At 39.1% G+C, this 25,877-nt stretch overlaps 1 protein-coding gene across 3 annotated transcripts; it reads left to right on the top strand.

The window, feature by feature from the left end:
* The first annotated feature begins 65 nt into the window (after window positions 1–65).
* SLC35A5 (solute carrier family 35 member A5) lies at window positions 66–25,877 on the top strand. 3 transcript variants are annotated; one of them, XM_081086644.1, is made up of 7 exons: window positions 66–348; window positions 1,592–1,740; window positions 6,153–6,251; window positions 7,719–7,852; window positions 11,089–11,156; window positions 22,322–23,102; window positions 24,457–25,877. In XM_081086644.1, the coding sequence occupies exons 2-7, from the start codon at window positions 1,611–1,613 to the stop codon at window positions 24,523–24,525; spliced, it is 1,281 nt and encodes a 426-aa protein (XP_080942770.1). In that variant the 5' UTR covers window positions 66–348; window positions 1,592–1,610; the 3' UTR covers window positions 24,526–25,877. The 3 variants fall into 3 exon arrangements, with proteins under 3 accessions (XP_080942770.1, XP_080942771.1, XP_080942772.1); XM_081086645.1 differs by having other exon boundaries at window positions 175–272; XM_081086646.1 differs by lacking the exon at window positions 66–348 and having other exon boundaries at window positions 1,587–1,740.

The following is a 25,877-nucleotide window of genomic DNA, read 5'->3' as shown; positions in this document are numbered from 1 at the left end:
GCCGCGCTGGGGCGGAATCAGGTCGCTTCTCCCCGCCCTCCGGAAGCGTAACACTGAGCGCGCCTGCGCAATGGGCGCCGAGTCGGCTCCCTGCCCGTCGGGTCCGTATTGTGCTTTTTGTTTCGTAATAGGTTCTGGGGTAGAGGCTTGTTCGCCTTTCTTTCCCTCCCATAGGTTCCCCGCATATGGATCCTAAAAGCTGCTGCTGCTGAGCTGACTCAGCTTTAGGATGTGAGCTCTTCCACTGGAAGCTCTTCGAGGGAGGAACTGAGGTGACTGCGTCCGACTGGCCGAGCAGTGCGCGTGCGGATGAGGGTGGGCGCGGCAGAAGAGGTCCCTACTGCGCAGGTGTGACAGGAGGCTTTCCCCTGGCCTTGCAGAAGCACTTGCTGTCCTTTTGTGGGAGAGGTGGCTGTTGGCCTCTGCACATTGCCCAGTCGAGCTGTCGCTGGTGGCGTTTCAAACCCGTCGCTCAGCAATCCCCCAGTGCGCCATCCCTACACTGGGAGGCTTTCTACAAGCACCCAGCCTGGCGCTTGGTGTCCTCATCATATGAAAGTGTAACCAGATAACCAAGGGGTCCCGGCTGCCTGTCGCTACTGAGCCAATTAAGCAGAGAGAGGATTGGATCATATAGGAGCGGTTTTTTTTCTAATAACGCTGGCTGTATGGGAGGGTAGCAGGTCATCCACAAAAATCAGCTCTACCTCTCCCCATAAGCCAGCTGCCTATGTTGGGTAGAAGGGCAAAGATTACGTGGGAAAGTAAGAATTACAGGCATGGGGAAGGAGGTAAGGTATGATGGTTACCCTCTACGGGCAGTAGGCTGGGGGTTGCAAAGGGCGGGTGCCTTGGGGACTAGATTGTTTCAGCCAAGAGGTTGTAAATCTTCCCATAAATCGGATAGGCAGATCTTGGGAAAGGAGCATGGACTGCATTCCGATGTTAGCTCCCATGTCCCACCACTCTCAGCCAGGCTAGAATGTGTGTCTCTAATCAGAACAGAGCCATCTCAGTTAACAGCATGATTAATACTTCTTATAATTGGAGCTAATCCCCAGTATTCTATTTCTGCCCTTAACAAAAGGAGGGCCTTAGAGTCATTGATTTCTAAGTTCCTCCTTACTTCCATAATGAGCTCAGTGTAAGTTAACAGTAGTGTAATGAAATCTTTCCAAGCAAGCTCTTTTTCCTCCTCCTCAGGAAGAGCTGCAACAGAGGAGAGAAATACAAATCTGAAATTCTCATCTTGTAGAGCAAAGTTGCTAATACAAATGAAAGTTGAAGAATTGCTTTTCTGCAGAATTCTGCAGTGCCCCGAGTGTCAATTACTCACTTGCTACCTCTGGCAGCACTTCTAATGTGGTTCTTGCCTTTTCTGTCTCTAGAGTTACCCCTCTATCAAATTTTGGTTGTTTTCATTTGCTGTCTCCATAGTTTCTCTTGTGCACTTCAACTTTCTTCGTTTTGATAATAGCCATAGCCAGCAGGGTTACCCATCAAAATTACTTTTCTGTTCACACATCAATGGTATTTGCATTAGCTTTAATCTGCCAGTTGGGTTGCTCATGAATTTATTCTTCTTTTTAAGGCAATTAGAAAACAGTGAGATGGAAAGCAAGTGCTGTGGTCATCCCATGTTATGCTCCTTGTCAACAATGTATACATTCTTGCTAGGGACCATATTTATTGCTTTAAGCTCAAGTCGCATCCTATTGGTAAAATATTCAGCCAATGAAGGTAAGTTAAGATTTATAATATGAATGGAGCATTTCCATCTAATTACACATTCTTCTGTGTGTTTTTTTGTTTGTTTTCTTGTGGGTAAAATGGGGATAATACCCTTTCAAGTACTTGGCTTCATGTGAATGATGAAGAATGTTTAAATTGGTTTTTTTAACCTTTAATTCTTTAGCAAGAAATATTTTTTATGCTTAGTGAAATTTGGGTCAGTCAAGTACAGGATCCAACCCTTTACAGAACAGATCATAACATTGCTTTAATCAACCAGTATATCTGGGCCTGTAGCAATATGGAGGACATATTTGTTTTGTCAGTTGGCATTTTTGATGTACCATCTTAGTTACTGCATCAGTGGAACAATACAGATTATTAGCTTTGATAAATATGTGTTCAAGAAATCTGTTTTTTAATGTAAGAATTTGTATTTAAACTTACTTTAACTCCACAAAACTACATGGAGAACCTTTCACGAGTTACTGAGGACACGTCAGTGTCTGACACCATGACCTTCAATGGTCTGCTTGAGAATCCTGGTGTGTCCTACGTCTCTGTTTCCCAGGTAGCATTTATCTGCCAGGCCCTAGGCTAAGTGTAAGCAGGGTGCAAAGTGCAGAGAACTTATGTATTTGTATGCTTAGCCCATGGACACAGGCAATAGGGTGGTGAAGAACTGGATAGAGGCTGGAGGAGGGGGAACATCTGTAATACTATCAAAAATAATACATATATAAAATTGTAAAAAACAAAGTGCATAAGACATAGACCTAGTTCTCATGAACAGTTTATTAGGAGAGACATACGTGTAAATACATTGTGAAAATACAACATAATAAATGCAGTTCTATACCAAAGATGAAGAAATTGTTTAGAGTAGACAGTGGTATATTCTATCTGGGAGGCAATGATGTGGAGTGCAAAGGGATAAAGGAATGCTTTTTTGTTAAGGTGACGGTTGATCCACAAGAATACAAGGTGGTCAAGAGTATTCAAAACAGCCTGTAAAAATGAAGAGATACATATAAAAGTAGGATTGATTGTGAGAAACATGTAGTTCAAAATTACTGAACAAAAAGTTTAAGGCTCAGAGGAAAGGGGGAAGGAATGCTTTGCCAGAGACAGAAGCAATGATCAGATAGTTAAGGACTTCATATCCCATGCTAAGGACCTGGGACTTTATTCTCTAGACCTTAGAGTCTAAGGAATAAGGAGTACTTGGAGTATCATAAACAGAAAGGGAAATGAAAAAGACTATTATGGTAACAGGATGGAGGATGGACGAAAGGGGAAGAGACTGTTAGGAGGAAGAACAGGTTGGGCAGAGTTCGGAGAGATTACAGAGTTTTAGTTTTGTACCTTCCATAAGGCCAGTAGCTCTATGCTTGTTCATTGCAATATTCTGCAGTGTCTAACACATCACACATGTGAAGGAAATGCAAATTAATGAATAAATACAAGGTAGTTATTCATATGCATACGTTTAATGAGCATTAAATGTTCCAGAGTACAGATTTAGAGACATTAATATTAAATTGACATTTAAAACCCTGGAAACAACAGGCTCATTCAGGGTAACATGCAAAATGAGAAAACAGAGCCAAGGACAGAACTCCAAGGCATGTCAATATTTAGCCATCCTGCAGGCACTCAGAAGGATGCTAAGAAGGAATTGTTAGCGAGAACTAAATGCACATGACTCATAGAAGGAAAGAAACAAGTTTGAAGACAGGGAATTGCAACATTATACTAAGATAAGGGTTAAAACATGCCCTTTGGAATTAGTAATTTATCTATAATAATAAAAGCATAATATGTTAATTAGACCAGACAGTCGAATGACCTTCCATACATCATTCCGGATGTCCTTCCAGATGAAGCCACAGTGGCAGGGGCCGAGGTGGATGCGGTTAGGGGCAATCAGGCAGGCAGGCAGAGTGATCAGGGGCGATCAGGCAGGCTGGTGAGCAGTGAGGGGCGATCAGGAAGGCAGGCAAAGTGGTTAGGGGCAATGAGGCAGGCAGGCGAGTGGTTAGGGGCGATTAGGCAGGCAGGCAGGAGAGCGGTTAGGAGCCAGCTGTCCTGGATTGTGAGAGGGATGTCTGACTGCCGGTTTAGGCCCGATCCCACAGGGATTAAACCGGAAGTCAGACATCCCCGGAGGGGTCCCAGATTGTAGAGGGTGCAGGCCGGGCTGAGGGACCCCCCCCCCCCCGCATGAATTTTTTGCACCATGCCTCTAGTATATATATAAAAGGCTAATATGCAGAGTGTCCCCTTGGGAGTTCGACTGGGAGACCATGAGTTTGATCGAGTGCTATGATGTGCACTGACCACCAGGGGGCAGTGTGGAATGAAGGAAGGCCCTGGCCAGCAACTGGCAGCTGGGGAAGTAAGGCCCTGGCCAGCAGCAGAAAGGCCTGATTGGCCCTGATCACCTGCCAGGCCTAGGGACCCTACCTGTGCATGAATTTTGTGCACCAGTCCTCTAGTTAGAAGATAATTAATCTCAAGAGTAGGTAGGTTGAGTACAGTGGTAGGATCAGAAACAAGATTGCTCTAGGACAAGACCTGAATGGAAACTGGGTAAGTGGAGATAATGAATATTGACACAGTTTTAGGATGAGAAGGAGAATGTATAGTAGTTGAAGTGGTAGGATCTTATACAATGTTTTGTTTTTTTGGATGAGAGAGTTTTGAGCAAATTTTAGGCTATGGGGAGGAAACCAGTTAGTACAAAGATAAAGGAAACACTTAAGCCAGAGTACTTACTTATTGGAGGAAAGTCCCTAAAGATAAGGGGAGATTTTAAACAGAAGAATGGGTGACTAGTGGGGCAGGAGCCCCTTTTGGGGGCAATGAAAGACACCAGTAAGGATGGATGTAATGTAGATAAGATATGTGAGTGTGGGCGGAAGGTGAGTGGAGGGAGGTCCCACATGATGCTGAGACAGTTTGGAGTCAACCATGATAGAACTATAAGAAAATAAGAACAAGAATGAATTGAAGAGTAACGACAAGAGTTTAAGAGTTGTGTTCTGAAACCTCCACCCAACCCCATTCTTGTTTGTGCATGTTTGCTGGTGTGTATCATGAGAGAGATTAATGCGAAGTATTGGGAGGAAAATAGAATGTGATTTCAGTCTAGCTTTGAGCTCAGAAAAGGGAAGAGATCTTTTAACTAGGCTTTGAATAATGGAAAGTTTAACAGGCAAATAACTAAATTTAGCTTAACATTTATTAAGTGCCCACTAAGTGCAAAACACCATTAACTGCCAGGTATATGAAGATGACTAGCATGGTCCCTTCCTCATGAAGAGTTTACATTCTAAAGGTAAGACACACACAAAATATAACAACAATACAATGTGGTAAGGACTGTTATAGAGGTTTGTAGGTAGTGGTACAGGATCAGAGATGAATAAAAAATTATGCTTAGGTTGAGAAGATCAGGAGGAACCACAGGGAAAAGGAAGAAAGGGTGTTCTGGAGAGAATGTCAAGTTGGTGTTTTTCCTCTGTACTTGGCCAGTTTGGGTTTTTAATATGATGACCAAGGGAAGCAAGGAAATGTTTTCAAAAGGGGGCAAAACGCATTCCTCAAAAGAGAACCTAATAACATTTATGTTTGTCCTTGGCAAAATTATAGAGCAAGTTGTTTGTAAGCATTTGGAAAAAACAGTGGTAACAGCTAAGACCAAGGCATGCTAACCAAACCTCATTTCCTAATTAGATTGACTTGTAAATTAGGACATAGCTTTTCAACTCTTCAGTGGGTTCTTGACTGTGTCAGAGCATTTTCTCAGCCGTAGAGTAGCCAGAGCCCTGGACCAGTTGCCTCTTGCCTCAAATAGCTTCCTTCTTTTATCCCAATATACCATTTGTTCTGGAGTGCCAAACAAATATTATCTTTGTGTGCCATGATATGAAACAGAGAGGAACACTCTTGATTAAGGGAATATCACAGAATATACCTTGAGTTGGGTACAAGGCTAACAAGTTGCACAAGAGGCACCATGAGCTGAGTAATAATTCAGCCAGGCAAAGTCATAGCTGTTTGAAGAGTAAGGCTCTGACAATTGATTAATGGTCAGTTTAGAAGGCAGTCTCTAATGCCATGCCACAAAGCTTTTATTGCCCATAGCCCTAGCCTCACCATATTCATCAGCAACGTGGATGAATACATGAGAGGCATATTTATCATATTCAAGGATAATAAAATGCTGAACGGGTTAGGGAAAGATTAAACAGTAGGTGAATTGATTAAAAAACCAAAAGAGCAAAACCAATTGGATGAAATTTAATATAACCAGCATTACAATTCAGCTTTTAAAAAACAATTCTAAATTATTAGCTGTATATAAGCATTATATCATACAAAATTTATAATTAAAAAACATTTCTGTTACATTTCAGAGAACAAATATGATTATCTTCCAACTACTGTGAATGTGTGCTCAGAACTAGTGAAGCTGGTTTTCTGTGTGCTTGTGTCATTCTGGGTTATAAAGAAAGGTGAGTCTTGAAGCAATACTATATACTATATACAATCACAGAATCAAAAAATTTTAGAAGTGGCAGGCAAGAACATTTTATATCATTTAGCCCAGGGGTCGGCAAACTGCGGCCCCTCGAGTGTGGCTCTTCCACAAAATACCACGTGTGGGCGCACAGTACAGTGCGATTGAAACTTCGTGGCCACACTCAAGGGGCCAAAGAGCTGCATTGTGGCTCATGAGCCGCAGTTTGCCGACCACTGATGTATATATGAGGATGCTAAAATACAAACATAATTATGATAATCTGTGTTTTTCAGGTGAGGAAATGGGCTCAGAGAAAAGTCTGAGCAGTTCTGGGTAGGAGGGCAGAGCCAGGACTCCAACCCACGTTTTCTAGTGTCGTGTCGGTTGCTTTACCTTCTGGCTTTTTCTTGTAATGGGTCATACAGTGAGTTAGGTTATATTCAAATTCAGGATTTTTAAAAATTACCCCCGTCTGACTTAGTGTATAGCACATTGCAAAGATATCCCCTTTTCCACCAGCAGAGGTAGTATAGTGCATTGGAGTCAGAGAGAATGTATTTAGGATAGATTATTTTAACTTTTTTGAACTCGAGTTTCATCAACTGTCAAATAAGGACATTAATCCTTCCTCAAATTGGAAGTATCTAGCCTTTTGTGGCTCTTTAGTATATATTTATTCTTCACATGCACTTCCCAGTTAATGAGCCTTTGCTCTCTTTGTTACTTTCATCTGCCTTCCCATATGAGGTAAACAGAATTTAGTAAAGGGCTTGTCCAAGAAGATGACTTGTCAAGCTCAAGGGTTTCAGTCTGCACAGTTTCCAGTTAGTGGAATATATTTCTTAATCTCATGAAATCCATTATTTACAGGCCTAAAATACTTAAGTTTTCTTTTTATTTTACATTCTTTCTATTATAGTACCTTCCTAAGTTTTTGAAAATCTAGAAATGGGACAATAACTCATACTAGGATTAGTAAAAGTTAATTTTTTCTACTTCCCTAGATATAATTTTTCACCTAGTATCTCCCTTTCCTGTTCCTCCACTCTCAGGGAATAGTGAATAGGTGGGGAATACCAGCCTGAAAGCTTGATTTTTTTTTTTCTTTTAATTTGTTGATCTCTTGGTTTTATGCTCTCAGTACCATGAGAAACACAAGAATATCTTCATTCGCCTTAAGTGATACTTGTATTTCAAGGTAACAGAAATTAGGAGAATCAGTAATCCTAAAGTGTTGCTAATTGTCAGTGATGATGCACAGTGGTGGGGCACAGAAAGACAGCATGCAATGAAATTCTGCATTGTCTTTGATTTCGTAAGGATAACAGTCATTTATGAAAGCAAGTTCATAAAGCCTCTTTTAAAGAATTGTGTCAAAAAGCAAATATAATTTACTGTCTATAAAAATATGGACATTCTCCTGAAGATCATTTATTTATTGCTGTATTTCTTTCTTTAGAAAATCATCAAAGTAGAAACTTGAAATGTGCTTCCTGGAGGGAGTTCTTTAATTTCATGAAGTGGTCCATTCCAGCCTTTCTTTATTTCCTGGATAATTTGATTGTCTTCTATGTCCTTTCCTATCTTCAACCTGTAAGTAAACATGACAAAGAAAATAGCATTGGGAAAACACAGAGAAATGAATTTCAGGGCTGATCTTTTTTTTTTTTTTTTTTAATCATTTTCCGTGGCATTGTTAGTTTCTCATTGCCCTTCCTGGCCTTCCTGAGGTTTGAGAATCATCTGAGTAATGACTTACCAATCTGCTTGCCAGATTCTATCACTTGTTAAAGTTTGCTGTATTAAACTGCAGTGACTATTCAAGAGTTGCTCCCTGGCCAGTGAATCTGTATCCATCTCTGTTTGTGTAACCTTAACCAATCTGCCTGTTTTCTGAGCCATCCTATGGTCACCAGCCTCTAAAATTAATTTCAGCATCCAGATCTTCCACAGAGACTTAACTTAGAAAGTTATACATTCAGTACTCTGCTCTTTCTTACACCTGCTTTAGTGTAGTTTATATATATACTAGAGGCTCAGTACACGAATTCGTGCATGGATGGGGAGAGGGACCACGGGAGGTTGGCCAGCAGGCCCCGATCTAGTTGTGTAGATGTGCTGAGGTAGCAGCAAGCAAAGACCACAGGCATAGCGCCCCCAAATGGCCTGAACACCAGCTATGCTCTGAGATGAAAATATAGCTCAACTTCGCTGCCCACCCTCAGGCAGCCTCACTCTCCCTGGGGTGGAGTTGCTGACAGATAGACAGGTCATCTGTCCTTCCTCAGCCGCACCTTTTCTCAGGGCTCCGCCCCCAACATGATAGGTGGCTGACTTCGGCCAGTGGCACACCACTGTAGGAGTGCTAGCCAGTCAGCGGCTGGGAGCCTGGAAAGGTGCGGGCAAGAGCTAGAAGTGGCTGATGGGGCAGAAGGGTAAGCGGCCCGCACATGCAGTGGCAGAGGTAAGATGGCAGTGGTGCTTACTTTACGTCTTTGCAGTTAGGCTGCTGCCTTGCCCCTTCTGACCCCTCCGAGCTGCTACTCTGTCTTGATCAGCACTGGGGTCACTCTCCTCTTATAGGCTTCCCAGACCCAGATTCTCCAGTGCCCAGAGGCTCCTGTGTTGAGTGTCTGTCCCCTGGTGGTCAGTGCACATCATAGCGACTGATCTTTCGGTTGTAATGGTCACTTAGACTTTTATATATATAGATATATTTTTGGTATGATTTTATTTTTATAGTCCTCTCTTAACCAGCAAGTACTTTAAGGGTAGAGATTGTATCCTCTCGACTCTAAACACTACCTATAACTTGATAATACTAGGAATATTTCTTATCTCTATCAGCATTGTTAGGCCAATTTAGAGAACCATTAATAATCAAACTTAAAATTTGGTCTCCTGCTCTTACCTATTACTCAGTTTGGGTCATGTGTGTGTTTTCTCCTAATGTTTCATAAAATGAACATTTCTGTTGGCATTGTTGCCAAAATGTGTTATAAGTTTTAAAGAATAAGTTCGGGGATTTTTATCATAAATAGTATTTTTACTGGTTGTAGTCTTCTATGTGAAGTCTCTTAAATATAGCCAAATTAGTTTGTGAGTGGTATGAAAAAGAGGGATCAATAGAACACAGTAGTAGAAAACAGGAGTTTGATTCTTTTGCACAATTTAGAAGCTATGTAACTAGGCACGCCCCAACTGCTCTGAGTCAGTTGCCCATTTGTAAAAGAGAATAAAGTTACCACACCACTTGTACTGGGTGGTCACCTGAAGTTCTTTTCAGCCCTGTGACCCATATTGTTATTATTACTAAGTGTTCATTTCACCTAAACTGTGTCCTCTCCTAAATTCTTGCTTCCACTTTCTCAGAGCTGAGAATTCCTGTACCCAAAGACATAATTATTCACATTCAATAAGTATATATTTGTTTTATTTTATTTGTATCCAATAGATTATGTTCTTAAATTCATATCCCTTCCCTGCATCCCCAGTACCAAAGTAAAAGTATAATTTCCTGTTTTTTTTTCTTCCAAGTTACTGCTTTGCTCTTCCTTCCTGATTGTGTAAAACCACAAATATTACAAAATAAATCACATGGCATATTCTGTGTATTGCGGTGCCCAAGTCTAATTGGAAAGAATTAAATAGAGATAAATAGAAGTTTGGGGGCAAAGAGGTCTTGCTTTTTATTTATTCTGTACTATTGCATAGAAAGAGTTTTCAGAATTCATCAGGCCAGCCAGGATGCTTGGTTAGTGCATTTGCACTGCCGTTATTGTGACTGATCAGAGCCACCACTTCCCCACTCTTACCAGCCACTTTCTTCATCTCCTTTTAACTAGGGATTCGCAAGCATTTGTCTACAGAGAAGGACACTGAGGAAACAAAATAGTCCCATAAAAATTCAATAGAAAAACAACAATGTTGTATTCTTGGAATTTTTGTTAATTGTTATTGGATTTACTCTTATTTCTTTAATTCAGCTTCATATTAGCCATATGTGCTGGTTATAAAAGATTATTGATACTTTTTGGAGTTTAATCATTTTAAAGTGACAGCAAGGAGGAAGTCAGGGTGAACTAAATCAGTAGGATTTGTTTTTAAAAATTAATATTGTCAGGTCCAATTATGAGGGGCAGTGATGAAATTTCATACTTTCTCAGCCAAAATGTATACATGTTCAGATTAATAGTCTCATGTGAAATATGACTGAATTTACAAAAACAGACCTTTATGAAATTTGGCTAACACATTTCTAAGTTTTTAGAACAATGTGAATAAATCCAAAGGACTGTTAGATATAAGTTTGATAGTGAATCACTGGTATTGAGTCATTGTAGTTCAACCAGGAAAATGGATTCAGTTTCTACAACAGGTAGGATGCTTAAAAGTCTGCATCCCAATTATCTTAATTTATAAATGGGCCTAACAGATTCTGTCTTCTCTCTACCCATAGAAACAGTATTAGAAGTCTATAAAGCACTTTGAGAACTTTAAAAAGTATGCTATAGAAGCATGGTAACTGTTATTTCAGACCCAAACCTTTAGAATTTATAAGTATTTCTTAATCTGCACATACAGATTATTTACACAGGCATTTTCTGAATTTCAACACATTTTGAAATCCTGTACAATAATTTGATCATATCTGCATAAATTTAACAAGCAATAAAAATGGAATTTAATCCTCTAGTGAAATAGCTGCCCTAATAACCCCTCAAGTTTTTGACCAAAGAGCTTTTCTTGTCAGGTGAACCACCGAGCTGGGAGATTTCTGAGGTCAGTACTTTATTTGGATTGTAACTCTATCTCTTCTTTCTTTCTAGGCCATGGCTGTTATCTTCTCGAATTTTAGCATTATAACAACGGCTCTTCTATTCAGGATAGTACTGAAGTAAGTAACTTGTTGTGAAAGCATATGTGGTATTTTAAAACGGCACAACCTTGTTTCAGGTGATATGCCCAGAGCACTGAACCCTCCGGTTCCCAAGGCCAGGATTTTATTCCTTACTAGAGGCCTGGTGCACGACTTCGTGCATGGGTGGGGTCCCTTGGGGTGGCCTGTGGGGATCAAGCCCCGCCTCGCACCCCCAGGCTTGCAGCCCCAGCTCGTGCCTCCAGCCTCGCAGCCCCCTGCCCCGCCTGGCACCCCACTGTGGCCTGGCGCCACCCCCTCACCTGCTCCACCATCCTGCCTGCTGGGCAATCGATCGGGGATGGCTCCCCACCCCCCACCACCGGTCACCATCTGCGGGGTGATCGGTGAGGCAATTGGCCCCCACTCACACCCGCGTTGGCCTGGCACTGCCCACTTACGTGCTCTACCATCCCACCGCAGTCCCGCTCTCATCGGGGCCAACAGCGCCTCCACTGCCACCTGCTGCCAGCACTGCATCACCAACCCCTGCCATGTTCCGTGCCACTCCCTGGTGGTCACCACACATCACAGCAAGTGTTTGAACTCCCGGTCGAACAATTTGCATATTAGGCTTTTACTATATAGGATTGGCTCTGTGTGTTGGCAAGTTGCTTAACCCACCTAGAAAACAGCTCCACTGCTAGTCTGTCTGAATCCTCAGTGATTCCATGTTTCAAATGTTTGTTTTTTTTCTTAGCATCTCAATAAAGCAAAGATAGTTGATGGGGTTATGAGTATTTTAATTTTTAATGCCAGATTTTCAACATAGAATTCCTGAGGTGTTTTTGTTTTTCGTTTTGTTTTGTTTTGTTTGCAGAATCTATATTACAGTACTAGGGAACCAAGAAGTTCCTAAAATTAATACACATTTGTTATTTGGTGTTTGGAGAAGATAAAGAGTAACAAATTCTTTGTTAAACTACTTGAGATGAGTACATGATTTAAGTTCTAACTGGCAGAGTATTTGCATGAGAAATCGAATTAATAAAAATGATAGATTTTTAAACTTCAAATTTCTATCACCAGTCTTTCCTATCTCCAGGAAGACCTTTGGGTAAAATTAAAACATTTTCAACCGAATAGGCTCTGCTCCCAAGCAAAGATCAAAATGTTCTAAGGTGGAATGGGGTCTGGGCACTTAACTCCAATTTGATTTGTTACTTAATGATGATGTTGATGATGATAAAAATACAATTAACTTCTTGTTATATTTTTTGTAATTGTTTTATTTTAATTTTGCATTCACTTTTCCTTTTTAATTTCTTATTTCTCAGTGTGCTATGTCATAGGGTGTTCTCATAATTTATATGTACTGGTGATGAATGGCTTGATGCATAGGCACTTAGTAAATATTTGTTGAATCCATGATGCCTTCAGTACATAAATTGCATGGAATTCTTAAAAGATTTTCTTTTATCCTGAGAAAACATTCAATTTAATAATTGATGTAAGAGATAGAAAAAAATGAAGATTTTTGTGTCATCCGATTTAAATGTTACAGTACACTAAAGTTTGCTTTTGCTTATTTTATGAATTTTTTTCACTTTATTGGTGAATTATGAAAAGAATTCAATAAGCATATTAAAGAATGCTGTTCTAAAAACATTTTAAAGTCAACATGAAAGTCACTTTGAAGGATAAAATGTTGGCTTCTGAGAAAATATATAAGCAATCATATTTTTATATCAATTCCTATAATAAAATTAGAGATGCATTTCCTTCCATAAGGGACAAAAAATTGGCTCTGACACATAAAAGGTTCACTATATAATAAGGGTGCAAAGATCTCAAAAACGTGGGTTTTTCTTAAGTAATTTTTTTTTCCTCTGAAATGATAGTTTATAAGTAAGTTATTATATAATACACTAGAGGCCCAGAGCACAAAATCGTGCATGAGATCAGGGCCATCTTCCGCCTGCTCGCCAGTCCCCAGTTTCGCCCTGCCACCACCCACCCCGGTTCCCCGTGGTTCTCCATTTGCCATCCTACGATCGGAGCCTGTGGGCCCGGGGGAGGGACCGAGAGGTGGTCAATGCACCTCATAGCAACTGGTCAAGCAGTCGTTCTGGTCATGACGCCGTTATGGTCGCTGGGCTTTTATTATATAGGACAGTGATGTGGCGAACCTATGACATGCGTGTCAGAGGTGACACGCGAACTCATTTTCTTGGTTGATTTTTCTTTGTTAAATGGCATTTAAATATATACAATAAGTATCAAAAATATAAGTCTTTGTTTTACTATGGTTGCAAATATCAAAAAATTTCTATATGTGACACGGCACCAGAGTCAGTTAGGGTTTTTCAAAATGCTGACACGCCCTCAAAAGGTTCGTCATCACTGATATAGGATAATATGTATTATATCAATGTACCATGTCAAAATTACATTAGTTTAAAACTAAATTTACCAAGGAGAAGATATAAAGTATGTATTGCCTAATTTGAAATCGGCCAGTAATTTGACTCCAGAGCATGAGCTCTGAGGCCAAGGTGGGGGTCCACTTAGAAAGACCCTACTTACCCAGAAGTGATTCAGCTGCCCTGTAGGCAGCAGGGACAGGGAGGCTCTCGGCCAGGCAGTGATGAGAAAATACTTGACTCAGGGCCAAATGCTGCACTGAGGGTCTTTCCTCCCTATTTTGACTTAATCACACATTGACCCCATGAGGCAGGTATAGTCATTGTCCCTATTCATCAATAGATTCATCTCAAGCTGCATCTGTGCTTGGAGCCCAGAATTGAAGTGATTGGGTGGTTCCCTTTGACTGTGAGGAGAGAGTGTCTGGGTTGGACAAGGCTGGGGGCAGAGGAACCGACTTGAAATGAGCTACACCTTTTCATGCAGAGAGTGCCACACCATGGGCAAAGATGGGCCTGTTAACTTTTTAAGCATTTAACAATTTATGTTAACACAGTTCATTTGTAATGTAACCAAATCCAAATCTCTGCTAGAAACCATTTGCTTGTAATACTATGAAATATAATAATGTTAATTGTATTCTTGCTAGTTTTACTGAAAATTAACATTGCTAAAATTTAAAATATTTTTTTCACATTTTTACCTCTTGATATTCAGAGCAGTAATATTGATTCCTAGATATGTGTTTGCTTTGCGGTTAATATCTCTGTTTTGATTCCTTGAAAGTTATTTATGTTAAAGAAACAATTTATAAAGTACTCAATTTTTATTATTTCCTTGAGCATTAACTTAATTCTCAGTGCATCATAGTTTGACTGATTCATAACAGCACTGAAGCTACTCTGAAGTACAGCTAAAATATAATAGTAAATCTAATACTATCTTTTATAAGAATACCTTTTAAGTAGTCTGTTATTACATTTTAATATCAACTTTATTTTGTTCTATTTCAATAGTTTTGTTGTTGGTGGTGTATTTCTGTCTGTTTTTCCCTGTTTAATTTAGTCCAGTGGTTCTCAACCTTCTGGCCCTTTAAATACAGTTCCTCATGTTATGACCCAACCATAAAATTATTTTCATTGCTACTTCATAACTGTCATGCTGCTACTGTTACGAATCGTAATGTAAATATCTGATATGCAGGATGGTCTTAGACGACCCCTGTGAAAGGGTCATTGGACCGCCAAAGGAGTTGCGACCCACAGGTTGAGAACCGCTGATCTATTCAGTGTCTCATTTGATGGTCTTTTGCCCTTGGCAATAAAGTTTTGACCCAAGAGTAGCAGCTTGAGTCCTATCACAAAGTCTTAATTTATTTTTCATAAATAGCTCATATTTCATTTAGAATATTATAGCTCTTGTCTCATACTTCACTCTAGTAGAGCCATCAAATACCCTTCCCATACAGATAAAGAATTTAAGGCTACACTGGGAATTTGCTTTGGCTTGTCTTCTTTGTCTGTGGAGGTTTCATGGAGAAAGATGCATTGCAGGATTGGCTCAGTGGAAAGATAAAAACTGTACCACACTGGTAAACAGGGTATAGGAGGTCTAAATCATTGGATTAATGCTGTGTTGAGCACATGAGTTGGAAAGGAAAGAAGATGCAATCTAATGAAAGAAACAAGGCATTTCAAGGCATTTGTTCCTCCCCATTACCAGAAAGGAGTTGTGATACCTTACAGTAAATACATATATACCATACACTGGGCAATTGCAGGAAAAAGTAAAAGATCACAAGGAATGTAGAGAAGGAAAAGGCTTTGAAGCAAAGGTGGTAGTTATTCCAACTTTAGTTTGTTCAGATTTCCAGAAGTCTTGTGGTGGTCAACTGCCATCATGTTAGCTGAAACTTAAATTAACTGGTTTGTCCTCATCTAAATTTTAAGAGACAAATCAATAGGGCCTGGGAGTAAAGAATCAGATCTCATTGCAATGAATTTTTACATAAAGCAAAATTTTTTCAATTGCTGGTTTATATCCAGCAATGTTATTAAGTATAACATTATAACTCTATACATATATAATATTTTGGTATTGTCAAAAGGGTTTCAGAAGGAATGCTGGTCAAATTCTGTTACAACAACTTTCAGTTCTTTGTAATGAGTTGTGATAGAATCTGACCCATGTCTGTGGCCCAGGACCTTGACCACACTCACATAGTTTGTTCTTCACTAATTAATTCAATGGAGGGACATTTGGTTTTCTCCCTGATCAGATAGTAAAAACCACCCATGATAAATCTATTCTCTGTGGACATTGGGAGTCCTTTGACATTAGTTTAAAAGGAGCCTCCAGCATAACTCAGGGTTTTATTTTTGAACTTAAAAATGTGCTTTTAAGATTGGGCTAAGAAGTGATTTTGAGGCACAGATTTGGGTGAGTAAGGAAAAGCAGAGGATGATTGTGTTAATTTTATTTTTCCAAGTGATGTTCAGGCCATGTCCTCTTGCAGCTTTGGCTGGAGTCAGAGGATTGTCAGAACTGCTGGCAGCCAGCTGCAGAGCAAAAGACAAAAATGGTCTTTGTTTTGACACAAACCTCTATGCCATTGCAAAGCTGCTGCTGTTCAAATGACTTTATATTCCTGGACCCACCTTTCCAGTCTGTGTCATTTTCTCTTACATTTCACACCTCATTAAACAATGGAACTGTTGATATCAGAGGAAGTAGTTGGACCCCTAAGATTCCCTCAGAACACTACTGGGTGTTCATTCTTTGTCTTTTAAAACAACTCAGGAAAAGGAAATTGCAGCAGAGATGAATTCTTTGAAAATAGCCCTTTGCTGACTCACCAAAGGTGAGTAAGAATGCCTCCTGCGGTCTAGTCTGTTACCTGGTACCTGCAGGATGCACTGTTCTTTTCCTGTGAACCTTTCCTTCCAGGGACCACTTATAAAAATAATCATAAGACTCAGGTATAGAAATCTAACAGCTTTGCCCTTTTGTGTATAGAATCATGAAATATTAACAGCTGGATTCTGTAAGCATCACCTCTTGGCTCATATCCTCATTTTATTGGAAAAATATGCCCTGGGGATATAAAGTGACTTACCCAAATCACACAGCCCAAACTTGTGTTTCAACTCATTATTTTCTAGCTGCTTCATTTCTCTTTATAACTCTGGAGATAGCAAGTGCCTTTAGCATATCTGCTTGAGAGTCTGAAGAGTGAGTTCTTGCGCACAATCCTAAGGGACAGTGCCTGTGTCTTCCCTGGGTTTTGTCCATGTGGAGGAGGTGTTATAAATACAAGTTGGCTATTAAATTATATAATTGACATATAACATTAGTTTCAGGTGTACAACATAAGGATTTTATATATATATATATATATATAAAATAAAAGCATAATATGCTAATTAGACCAGATGTCCTTTCCTTCCAGACAAAACCACAGTGGGTGGGGGCCATGGCAGAGGCCTGCAGTGGCAGTGGGCAGGGGCAGGGCCAAGGCCCTTGCATGAATTTCATGCATTGGGCCTCTAGTGAATATATAGACAATAATAAGTCTAGTTAACATCAGTAACCATACATAGTTATAATTTTTTCCTTTCAATTAGAATTTTAATGAGATGTACTGTCTTAGCAATTTCAAATATATACTATAGTATTGTTAACTCTAGTCACCATGTTGTACATTACATCCCAGGACTTACTTATTTTGTAACTGGAAGTTTGTGCCTTTTAACTATTTTCACCCATTTTGCCTAACACCCCCGCTTTAGGCATTTACAATCTGTGTTCCATATCTATGAGTTTGGATAAATACCGAGAAGTGGGATTGCTGGATCATATGGTAGTTCAGTTTTTAATTTTTGAGGAACCTTCATACTGTTTTACATAGTGGCTGCACCAGTCTGCATTCCCACCAGCAGTGCACCACAGTTCCCTTATCTCTACTTCCTCACCACACTTGTTATCTCTTGTCTTTTTTATGACAGATATGTCATTGTGGTTTTGTTACCATAAAGGGACCAGCCTAGAGCCAGGAGCCAGTCTGCCTCGGGCGGCCTGTAGTGTGTGGGTTCTTTTTTTAAAAAATATATTTTATTGATTTTTTTACAGAGAGGAAGGGAGAGGGATAGAGAGTTAGAAACATCAATCAGCTGCCTCCTGCACACCCCCTACTGGGGATGTGCCCGCAGCCAAGGTACATGCCCTTGACCGGAATCGAACCTGGGACCCTTCAGTCCGCAGGCCGACGCTCTATCCACTGAGCCAAACCGGTTAGGGCAATGTGTGAGTTCTTGATGTGCAGGAAAGATTTCATAACATGAGTCCAGGTGACTTTTGGAGTACATATATTAAAGCTGGGGACAGAGAAACAAGGGCGGGCCTAGGACAGAAGAAGCAACAGGAGAGGCACTAGGTAGGGCTGCGCTGGCTCCCTAGGAAGGTTATGGGAAACAAATGAGCTGAGGTGGGGCTGCTGTCAGCTTACTGCAAAGTCAGAGAAAAGGGGGCCTTGGGAACAGGTTTAGGGGGTTAGCCTCGGAGGAGCTACCGCTGCCCATTGCTGCTCCAGTTGCAAGTCTCCTGGGGACCCTTAGCGTTTAGGAGATGCCTGCCTGTCTGGGAAGAAGGGGGAGGGAAAGGCCCAGAGCCAGGGAGGGAGGGTGTGCCTGGCACTTTCGTTTTGAGAGTTTTTAAAGGCTGGGAGTTTAGGGGGGAGTCTTACTGGAGGATCTCAGTAGAATATTCATCAGCTTTTCCAGGTGTGTCCTCTCAGGGCCATGATCGTCACTGATTGCTCAGTGTCAGGGCAGGGGAAAAAAAAGAATATAGGTTACACTGGTAGGAAAAAATAAGTCTGGTGACTAATGCAAGAATTATTTGAAAGAATTCAAAAGTGGGAAAAGGAAAAATATCACTGTCCAAATGTCTTACTGTCTTTTCTAGAAAAACCCCATTTAATATATTGATTTGTTCTTTGAAGTATAGAAATCATTGGTTCAAAGTGGAAACTGGCGGCAGGCCTCAAAGCCTTACCGATTTGCTCTTAAAGCTTGGCAAAGTATAAACTTGTTAGTTTAGGCTTTAGTAAATAATGTCCACATGAACATTGAAATTTGGGGGAGGGAGGGTAAAAGATAACTGAGACCGGCACTTATTTTCACCTAAAGAATGTATATGTTTCTCTGATTTCTTTAAAGAAAAGCTATGGAAAAAAATATTTAAAAACACATTTGAAACATGATGAGTGTCTTAGAAGTCATGGTGAAGTTTACTCTCTGAACCAGCAGAGAAATAAAAGTGCAACTCAGTAGACAAGCCTTTCTCCAAAATCATTCACTTGATAAATCTTTTTATAATTTCTCATTATACATCTGCCCCTGGTTGCTCTATTTGTGCTACTAAAAAACATGTTACGTACAGTTTTTTGTAAAAACAATTATGTAAATCTTTCCACTTAATTATTTTCATGCTCTGCCTTGGTTTACTACCACCAAATATGGTAGTGATGCCCTGACACAATTTTGATTTGTTAACTTTTCCCTCAATTAGTTGAGGGGCAACTCAAAGTAAGGAATTACTTTTAAAAAATACATACTTTAAACATTTTAACTTAAGATATGTGAATGTTCATTCTTTTGATTGAAAGCTTTGAGTATGTGTAGGGTTTGCTAATTGGCGTTCTTTGGCTTCTTTCTTGCTTGAACCTATATTTGTTATTTCTGGTTTTAGTTTGTTTAAAGTGGAGCAAGTATTTATTCCCTAATTGTAAAATAAGCTCAGCTATACCTAAATCACAGGTAGTTTTCTTATCGTGTGATTTCCCTTTCACTAATTTTCTTAAACATTCAACTTAGTTTTCATAAAGACAGCAGTTCTTTTCTTTACTCATAATTTATCATTTATGTAATCGTTAAAATACGTCATTACAATAATGAAGTCACCTGGCAAAAAATACGTTTAGAAACAGAGATTGTGAGCAAACAGTTCACTTGGGAACAGGGGCCCTCAGGTAGAGCATTCCTCTGGCTGCAAGGGTTCAACTCTGAGCATTAATCTGAATGTTTTACTGGGGCAATGGAGAGATGAGTTGAGTTTCTACTAAATTGCATCTACTAAATTGAGGAGCAAACTCTTCATGCACAATCAGTCATCACTTGTACAAGTAAGAGCACAGATTCTCAGCTGACTTTACAGGATAATTTGTTGAGCGTTATTTTATTTGCTGAAAACCTATTTTCAGCCTAATCCTTAATCATTTTTATCTTCCCAAGAAAGTTACCTTGAATGAGTAATTAATTGCAGCAAGTACTATTTAGCTTGTTTAGGGCTTTGTTTCCTTAGATTCTTTTTTCTCAAGGTCAGTATTAGTGCAAAATCTATAGCTGTCAGAATTAAAAACTTCTGAAGAAACTGTAGATCATTACCTCATTTTTCTTTTCTTTTTTAACTTTATTTTTATTGTTGACACTATTACAGATATCCCTGTTTTCTCACTTCCACCCAGCCCCGACACCCCTTCCCTCTGGCACCCACCACACTGTTGTTTGTATCTATGGGTTATGCATTTATGTCCTTTGACTACTTAGTTTCTTTCATCAGTTTTGATATACATTATTTTAATATGCAGTTTGGTAATAATACTTTTTTACAAATTGGGCACCTATTTTTTATCCTGTATTTTCTGTTTTCATTTGATTTGCTTTCTACAACTTAATGCATACCAGCTGCATCTTCAGAAATATATGTGGCTAGTTCACAGTTTCTGGCCTCATGGCATAGGGCTATATTAGCCTTATCACTAAGCGCTTGATCTGGTTATTTGAGAGTGTTTACATAAGAAGACATGACCGTGTGCACAGGTGTGCTGCTGTCTAGGCTGGTCTGTGCACTTAGCATGAAGTTTTATAGCATGAAGCTCTATGGAAACACTGGTGAAATCGGGCACATCTTCATATATGCACACTTTGAATAATTATAAAGGGAGTATTTATTAAAATACATTTCATTTTCAAAATGTAATATCTATGGACATTGTGTGTATACATATTTTGGGGGGAATATATACATATATATATATTTATATATATATATATATTTTTATATATATATATATATATATATCTTGAGCACTCTCAATTACTTAAGAGATACATTGGTCCAGGAGGAAGACATACAAACCATGGCTCAGATCTCCTTCTTATCCTTTCATAAATGCATGACTTTAAGGAAGTTGAAGTCAGTTAACTTCCCAGAATATTCATTGTTTCCTCCTGTAAGGACATTGCTTGACTCATGGTCGGTGCTGAATAATGCTCCAAAATTCTTATAATTTCTAGTTCCTACCTGTTACTTTACACTTTTGCCTTTGCTTATGTTATTCTCTTATTTCCCCGCTCTGGTGTCCCTCTGATTCATCTGACTAATCCATCTTCAAACTTGAAGATGTTGTTCCCCTCAGAGGCCTTTCTGTTACTCCTCTTTCTTTCTTCAACACTGTACATTCTTTTCTTTTTTTTAAATATATTTTATTGATTTTTTACAGAGAGAGGAAGGGAGAGAGAGAGCTAGAAACATCGATGAGAGAGAAACATCGATCAGCTGCCTCCTGCACATCTCCCACTGGGGATGTGCCCGCAACCCAGGTACATGCCCTTGACCGGAATCGAACCTGGGACCCTCCAGTCCGCAGGCCGATGCTCTATCCACTGAGCCAAACCGGTTTCGGCAACACTGTACATTTTTGTTGCCTTTGCATAGACGTATCCCTCTGCCTGGATATATCACCAACTCCGTTTTCACATGGCAAATTCAGTTAATTTTCACCTTTCCACTCAAGTGTCATTTTTCCTTGAAGCAATAGCTGACTCCATTATAGACTCAAATTTTCCTTCCTCAGTGTACCCCAGTTCTGTGTATCATTTGTCTCACATTGTCATCATTTAGTTTCATGGCTCTTTACCTTTTAAAAGTATAAATTCCTCGAGGGTGGGCATCAAGTCTTTGTTTTCCCAGGGTGCCTGCCACATAGTATGTGCTTATTAAATGTCTGTTAAACTGAATGAATCCATAAAACAGAATAGTAATGTATGCCTTTAATATATCACAAGTTTGCTGTTAGGCAAGGTAATGCATTGGTAAGACTTTGTAAAATTAAATACTAAAAATATATTTTCCTTGCCTTGTCAAACAGTTGTTTGCTATAAAATGCTTTATGATTAGGTCATGAATCTGGGAGCCAGCTTCCTTACATCTTTTTTGGATCGTGAATACCTTTGAAATTTGAAATTTGACAGAATTTGAAGGGTCTTCTAGGGTTGGGGGAGGGCTGAGAATTCACCTATATAGAGCATTTGGCACACTGCAAGGTTCACATATCTGAATTTCATCACATTCTGGTTCATGAAAACCAGGTTGAGGATCTCTTCTACAGTTTACTTTATACTAAGTTAAAAAAAATTTTGTTCTAAAGGTTCAAGATAGGTCTGGAGGTAGAAAGGAGCTTAGTTAAAACTCTAGGCTCAAAGGAAACTTAAAATGAGGCAGAATGACTAAATGTTCTTAAGGGATGTTTATTATGAAAGTGAATTAAAATATCAACTTTAAGAAGCAGAGACACTAACTTGAATTGTGGGAAATTCTGGCAAAAACTCGGTACAGTTTATTCAACCAAGTACTTAAGAGTCTGAGTTTTCAGCAGAAACAGTTGATATGGGAGGGGGCAAAAACCCTGTTGTAAAATCTTGTTTTTCCTCTTTGAACAGGAGACATCTAAACTGGATACAATGGGCTTCCCTCGTCATTCTATTTTTGTGTATTGTGGCCCTTACTGCTGGGACCAAAACGTCGCAGCATAACCTAGCAGGACATGGATTTCACCACGACGCCTTCTTCAGCCCATCCAATTCCTGCCTTGTTTTCAGAAGTGAGTGTCCCAGAAAAGACAATTGCACAGCGAAGGAGTGGACTTTTTCTGACTCTAAGTGGAATGCCACGGTCAGGGTTTTCAGTCACATTCGTCTCGGCTTGGGCCATGTCCTTATTATAGTCCAGTGTTTTACTTCTTCAATGGCTAATATCTATAGTGAAAAGATATTGAAGGAGGGGAAGCAGCTCACTGAAAATATCTTCATACAGAACAGCAAACTCTATTTCTTTGGCATTCTTTTTAATGGGCTTACCCTGGGCCTTCAGAGCAGTAAACGTGATCAGATTAAGAACTGTGGGTTTTTCTATGGCCACAATGCGTTTTCACTAGCCCTTATTTTTGTAACTGCATTCCAGGGCCTCTCGGTGGCTTTTATTCTGAAGTTTTTGGATAACATGTTCCATGTCTTGATGGCCCAGGTCACCACTGTCATTATCACAACAGTGTCTGTCCTGGTCTTTGACTTCAGGCCCTCTTTGGAGTTTTTCTTAGAAGCCCCATCAGCTCTTCTGGCTGTGTTCATTTATAATGCCAGCAAGTCCCAAGATATGGAATATCGACCTAGGCAAGAAAGGATCCGAGATCTACGTGGCCATCTTTGGGAGCGCTCTAGTGGGGTAAGTTTGGGAAGATACTACTGTTTGCTTGTTCTTTCCAAATTCAAAGGATGGTGACACAGGAATAGAAATAGGATCAGTGCTGATTTATCAAATGATGTATCAGATCTCTTGACTTTAAAAAATTATTCAACAAACATTTTTTGGTCTCTTTATGTGTATGCAAGGGCTCATGATAATGCTGTCACAGGTCCAAAAAAAATATAAATCACACTCTCAAGGACCTTATGCACTAGTTGTATTAGAATATTATAGAGTCACGGAACTGGAAAGTGCCTCCCAGATCACCTTGTACAGTTTCCCTAATTGTACAAGTGAAGAAGCAAAACTCAGGCTAAATGCGTTATTAAGTGAAACACCTGGTACTAAACCCATGAGGTCTGACTCCTCCTTCATTACTCTTTCCACTCCACCATTGTTGGGGAAATAAGCCTCCTTCATAAGGAAAGTTCAACATTAGTAAGTCTTACAAAGTAAAAGTAGAAAACCTGGCTCCTTAATTTTCCCTGTAGTTTTTCATAAACCACCATGTGCCAGATAGGCAGACATTGTTTATCTCACGAAGGCGGCGATTTTCAAAAGGAACCTATAAGAGAAAAAATTTTCTAGAAAAATACTTGTGCAGTTATTCTATTATTTTGCTAGTTGCTTATTGTTTTAGGAGGGTCTGTCAGTCATGTTATTAGCAAATTAATGATCTTTTGGAAACTCAAGTAAGGAGTTAAATATTTGTTAAAAATAAAAGATGAAATAGACTCATCAATCTTGTTTTAAATTTACAATTTTCATGAACACTAAATATCAAATACTTTATGCAGTGAACATTTCATTCTTTGGAAAAATTAATCTCTCTTATTTGAGTTCGTAGTGGCGCTTTCTTCAGTATTGCTTCTGAAGTGGTGATACAACAGGTTCCCCGGATAAAAAAATTAGAATCTTGGGTCCCAAATGCCCTCATATCAGCCAGAATATAGATTCAAAAGTGTCCTTTTCCAATGGTCTGATAAAACTCTTTGTGGTACTTTTAAGGTAAAGAATATCAATTTAGGTAACAAGTCCTGGTTTGTATCTTTCTCCAATCTTTAGTCATTTGCCTTCAAGACCAGCAGAGGGTGCTCCTACTATGTTCAGATTAACTGAAATTCAAGTACTGAGTTTTATTTCAGTTTTTCATGGTCTATTATACATCTACAATTAACTTTCCAAAAACTTCAGTATTTATTTAATTTCCTTTGACCATATTATATGAAATAAAATCCGTGATTTCTGAGTGAGCTTTCTCCTTGGTAATCATTAAAAACACTACATTTCTACTTTGGTTTTAATTAGTGACTGATTTTATGTTTCCTTTTAGGATGGAGAAGAACTGGAAAGACTTACCAAACCCAAGAATGCCATTGAGTCAGATGAAGATACTTTCTAATTGGTACTCAGATAGGTGGCAGGCCTCACAACCTTGTTTTCACATTTTCTGCATGTGTAGTATTTATCTTTTCACTTTGATAAACTTGATAAACCAAGACTGTTTCCAAAGTAAAATGCCCTTTGCATATATCTACTCCCTAAACAGTTTTCTCCAAGGCTTAGAATACTCAAAGGCCAGAAAGGTCTAAGGAACTGACATGAGAGTAATAGTATGGAAACTGCATTAATGGCCTGGAACTTGATAAATCAATAAGATATATTCACAGATTATTTTCCTTGTTGTCCACGGTTTCAAAAACCTTGTAATAATCATAGCAGCTGTGCTCGATAAATATATAAACACCGATCAGTTTGCCAGATATTAATAATTATGTAATCCTATTCTATTGCCAAAGTCATCCCCTTTTTTATCATTATGAACATCACCTTGAATTTTGAGGCCCTTGAAGCTACACATTTTGCAATTAAAAAGCAACATGACTCTTTCTAAAAAAATTCGTTGAAAGACTGCCATTTTGGCTACAACATTAATTTGAGTTTAATGTAGTCTATACTAAATGTTTTACCAAAGAAGCAATTTTTCAGAAACAAAATCTCAGAATTTTAATGTTTAGGAATTCATAGGGAATTTGATTTTTAGCGATGATCTTTTTTTATATTCTACATAAATAAGCTTCAATTTAGGTGAACATTGATTCCTAGTCACCAGTTATCATTTGTATTTTAAATCACTTAAGCCATGTGTTGTGTTTTTTCCCCTCAGATTGACCTTATTATTCTTGGATTATTATATTTTGAAGAACTAAGAAGAAGCCAGAAGTTAAGATAATTATATATCGTATCCACTTCCTCAGAGTGGAGATACTGGCTTCAGAACCATACCAGATAAGAGTTCCTTTGAAAAGGGTTACTTTGCAGACAAATGATTTTTGCTGAAATATGAATAGTATTACTTTAAAAAGAGGAAGGCCAATAATAAAGCATTTTATAGTAATAATATTTCACATTTCAAGTGCATGTTATTTTTCAACATTTTTGCATGCATCCAATTGACTCTGAGGTAGTGATAGATAATTTAAAAAAATAAACAAATGACTTGCCCACGGGCATGCAGCTGGATGGTGATGGGATAAAAGTTATCTTTAGCTAAAATGCCATTGTGTTTACAGAACCAGACACTGAATGTGAACCTTACAGTGTCATTTTCATGCGGTCGATTCATCTCTTCTTTCCCCTAATTTTTATACAGATGAACATAAGGTAATACTACTACATAATCCATTTGTGACGTGTAGAATAATATGACTGGCAAGAGTTGGAAATTTCTAAATAAAATAATTATTAAACCTA

This window comes from Myotis nattereri (genome assembly GCF_964212035.1).
Source record: "Myotis nattereri genome assembly, chromosome: 3".
NCBI classification, from domain to species: domain Eukaryota; kingdom Metazoa; phylum Chordata; class Mammalia; order Chiroptera; family Vespertilionidae; genus Myotis; species Myotis nattereri.
Note: the sequence above shows the minus strand (reverse complement) of the source record. Positions and strands in the feature narration are given on the sequence as shown.

Coding starts and splice junctions, on each gene's coding strand:
- SLC35A5 (XM_081086644.1), top strand. CDS start 1,611: ATGGAAAGCAAGTGCTGTGGTCATCCCATGTTATGCTCCTTGTCAACA. Junction 6,252..7,718: donor ATTCTGGGTTATAAAGAAAG/GTGAGTCTTGAA, acceptor TTCTTTCTTTAG/AAAATCATCAAAGTAGAAAC. Junction 11,157..22,321: donor CTATTCAGGATAGTACTGAA/GTAAGTAACTTG, acceptor CTCTTTGAACAG/GAGACATCTAAACTGGATAC.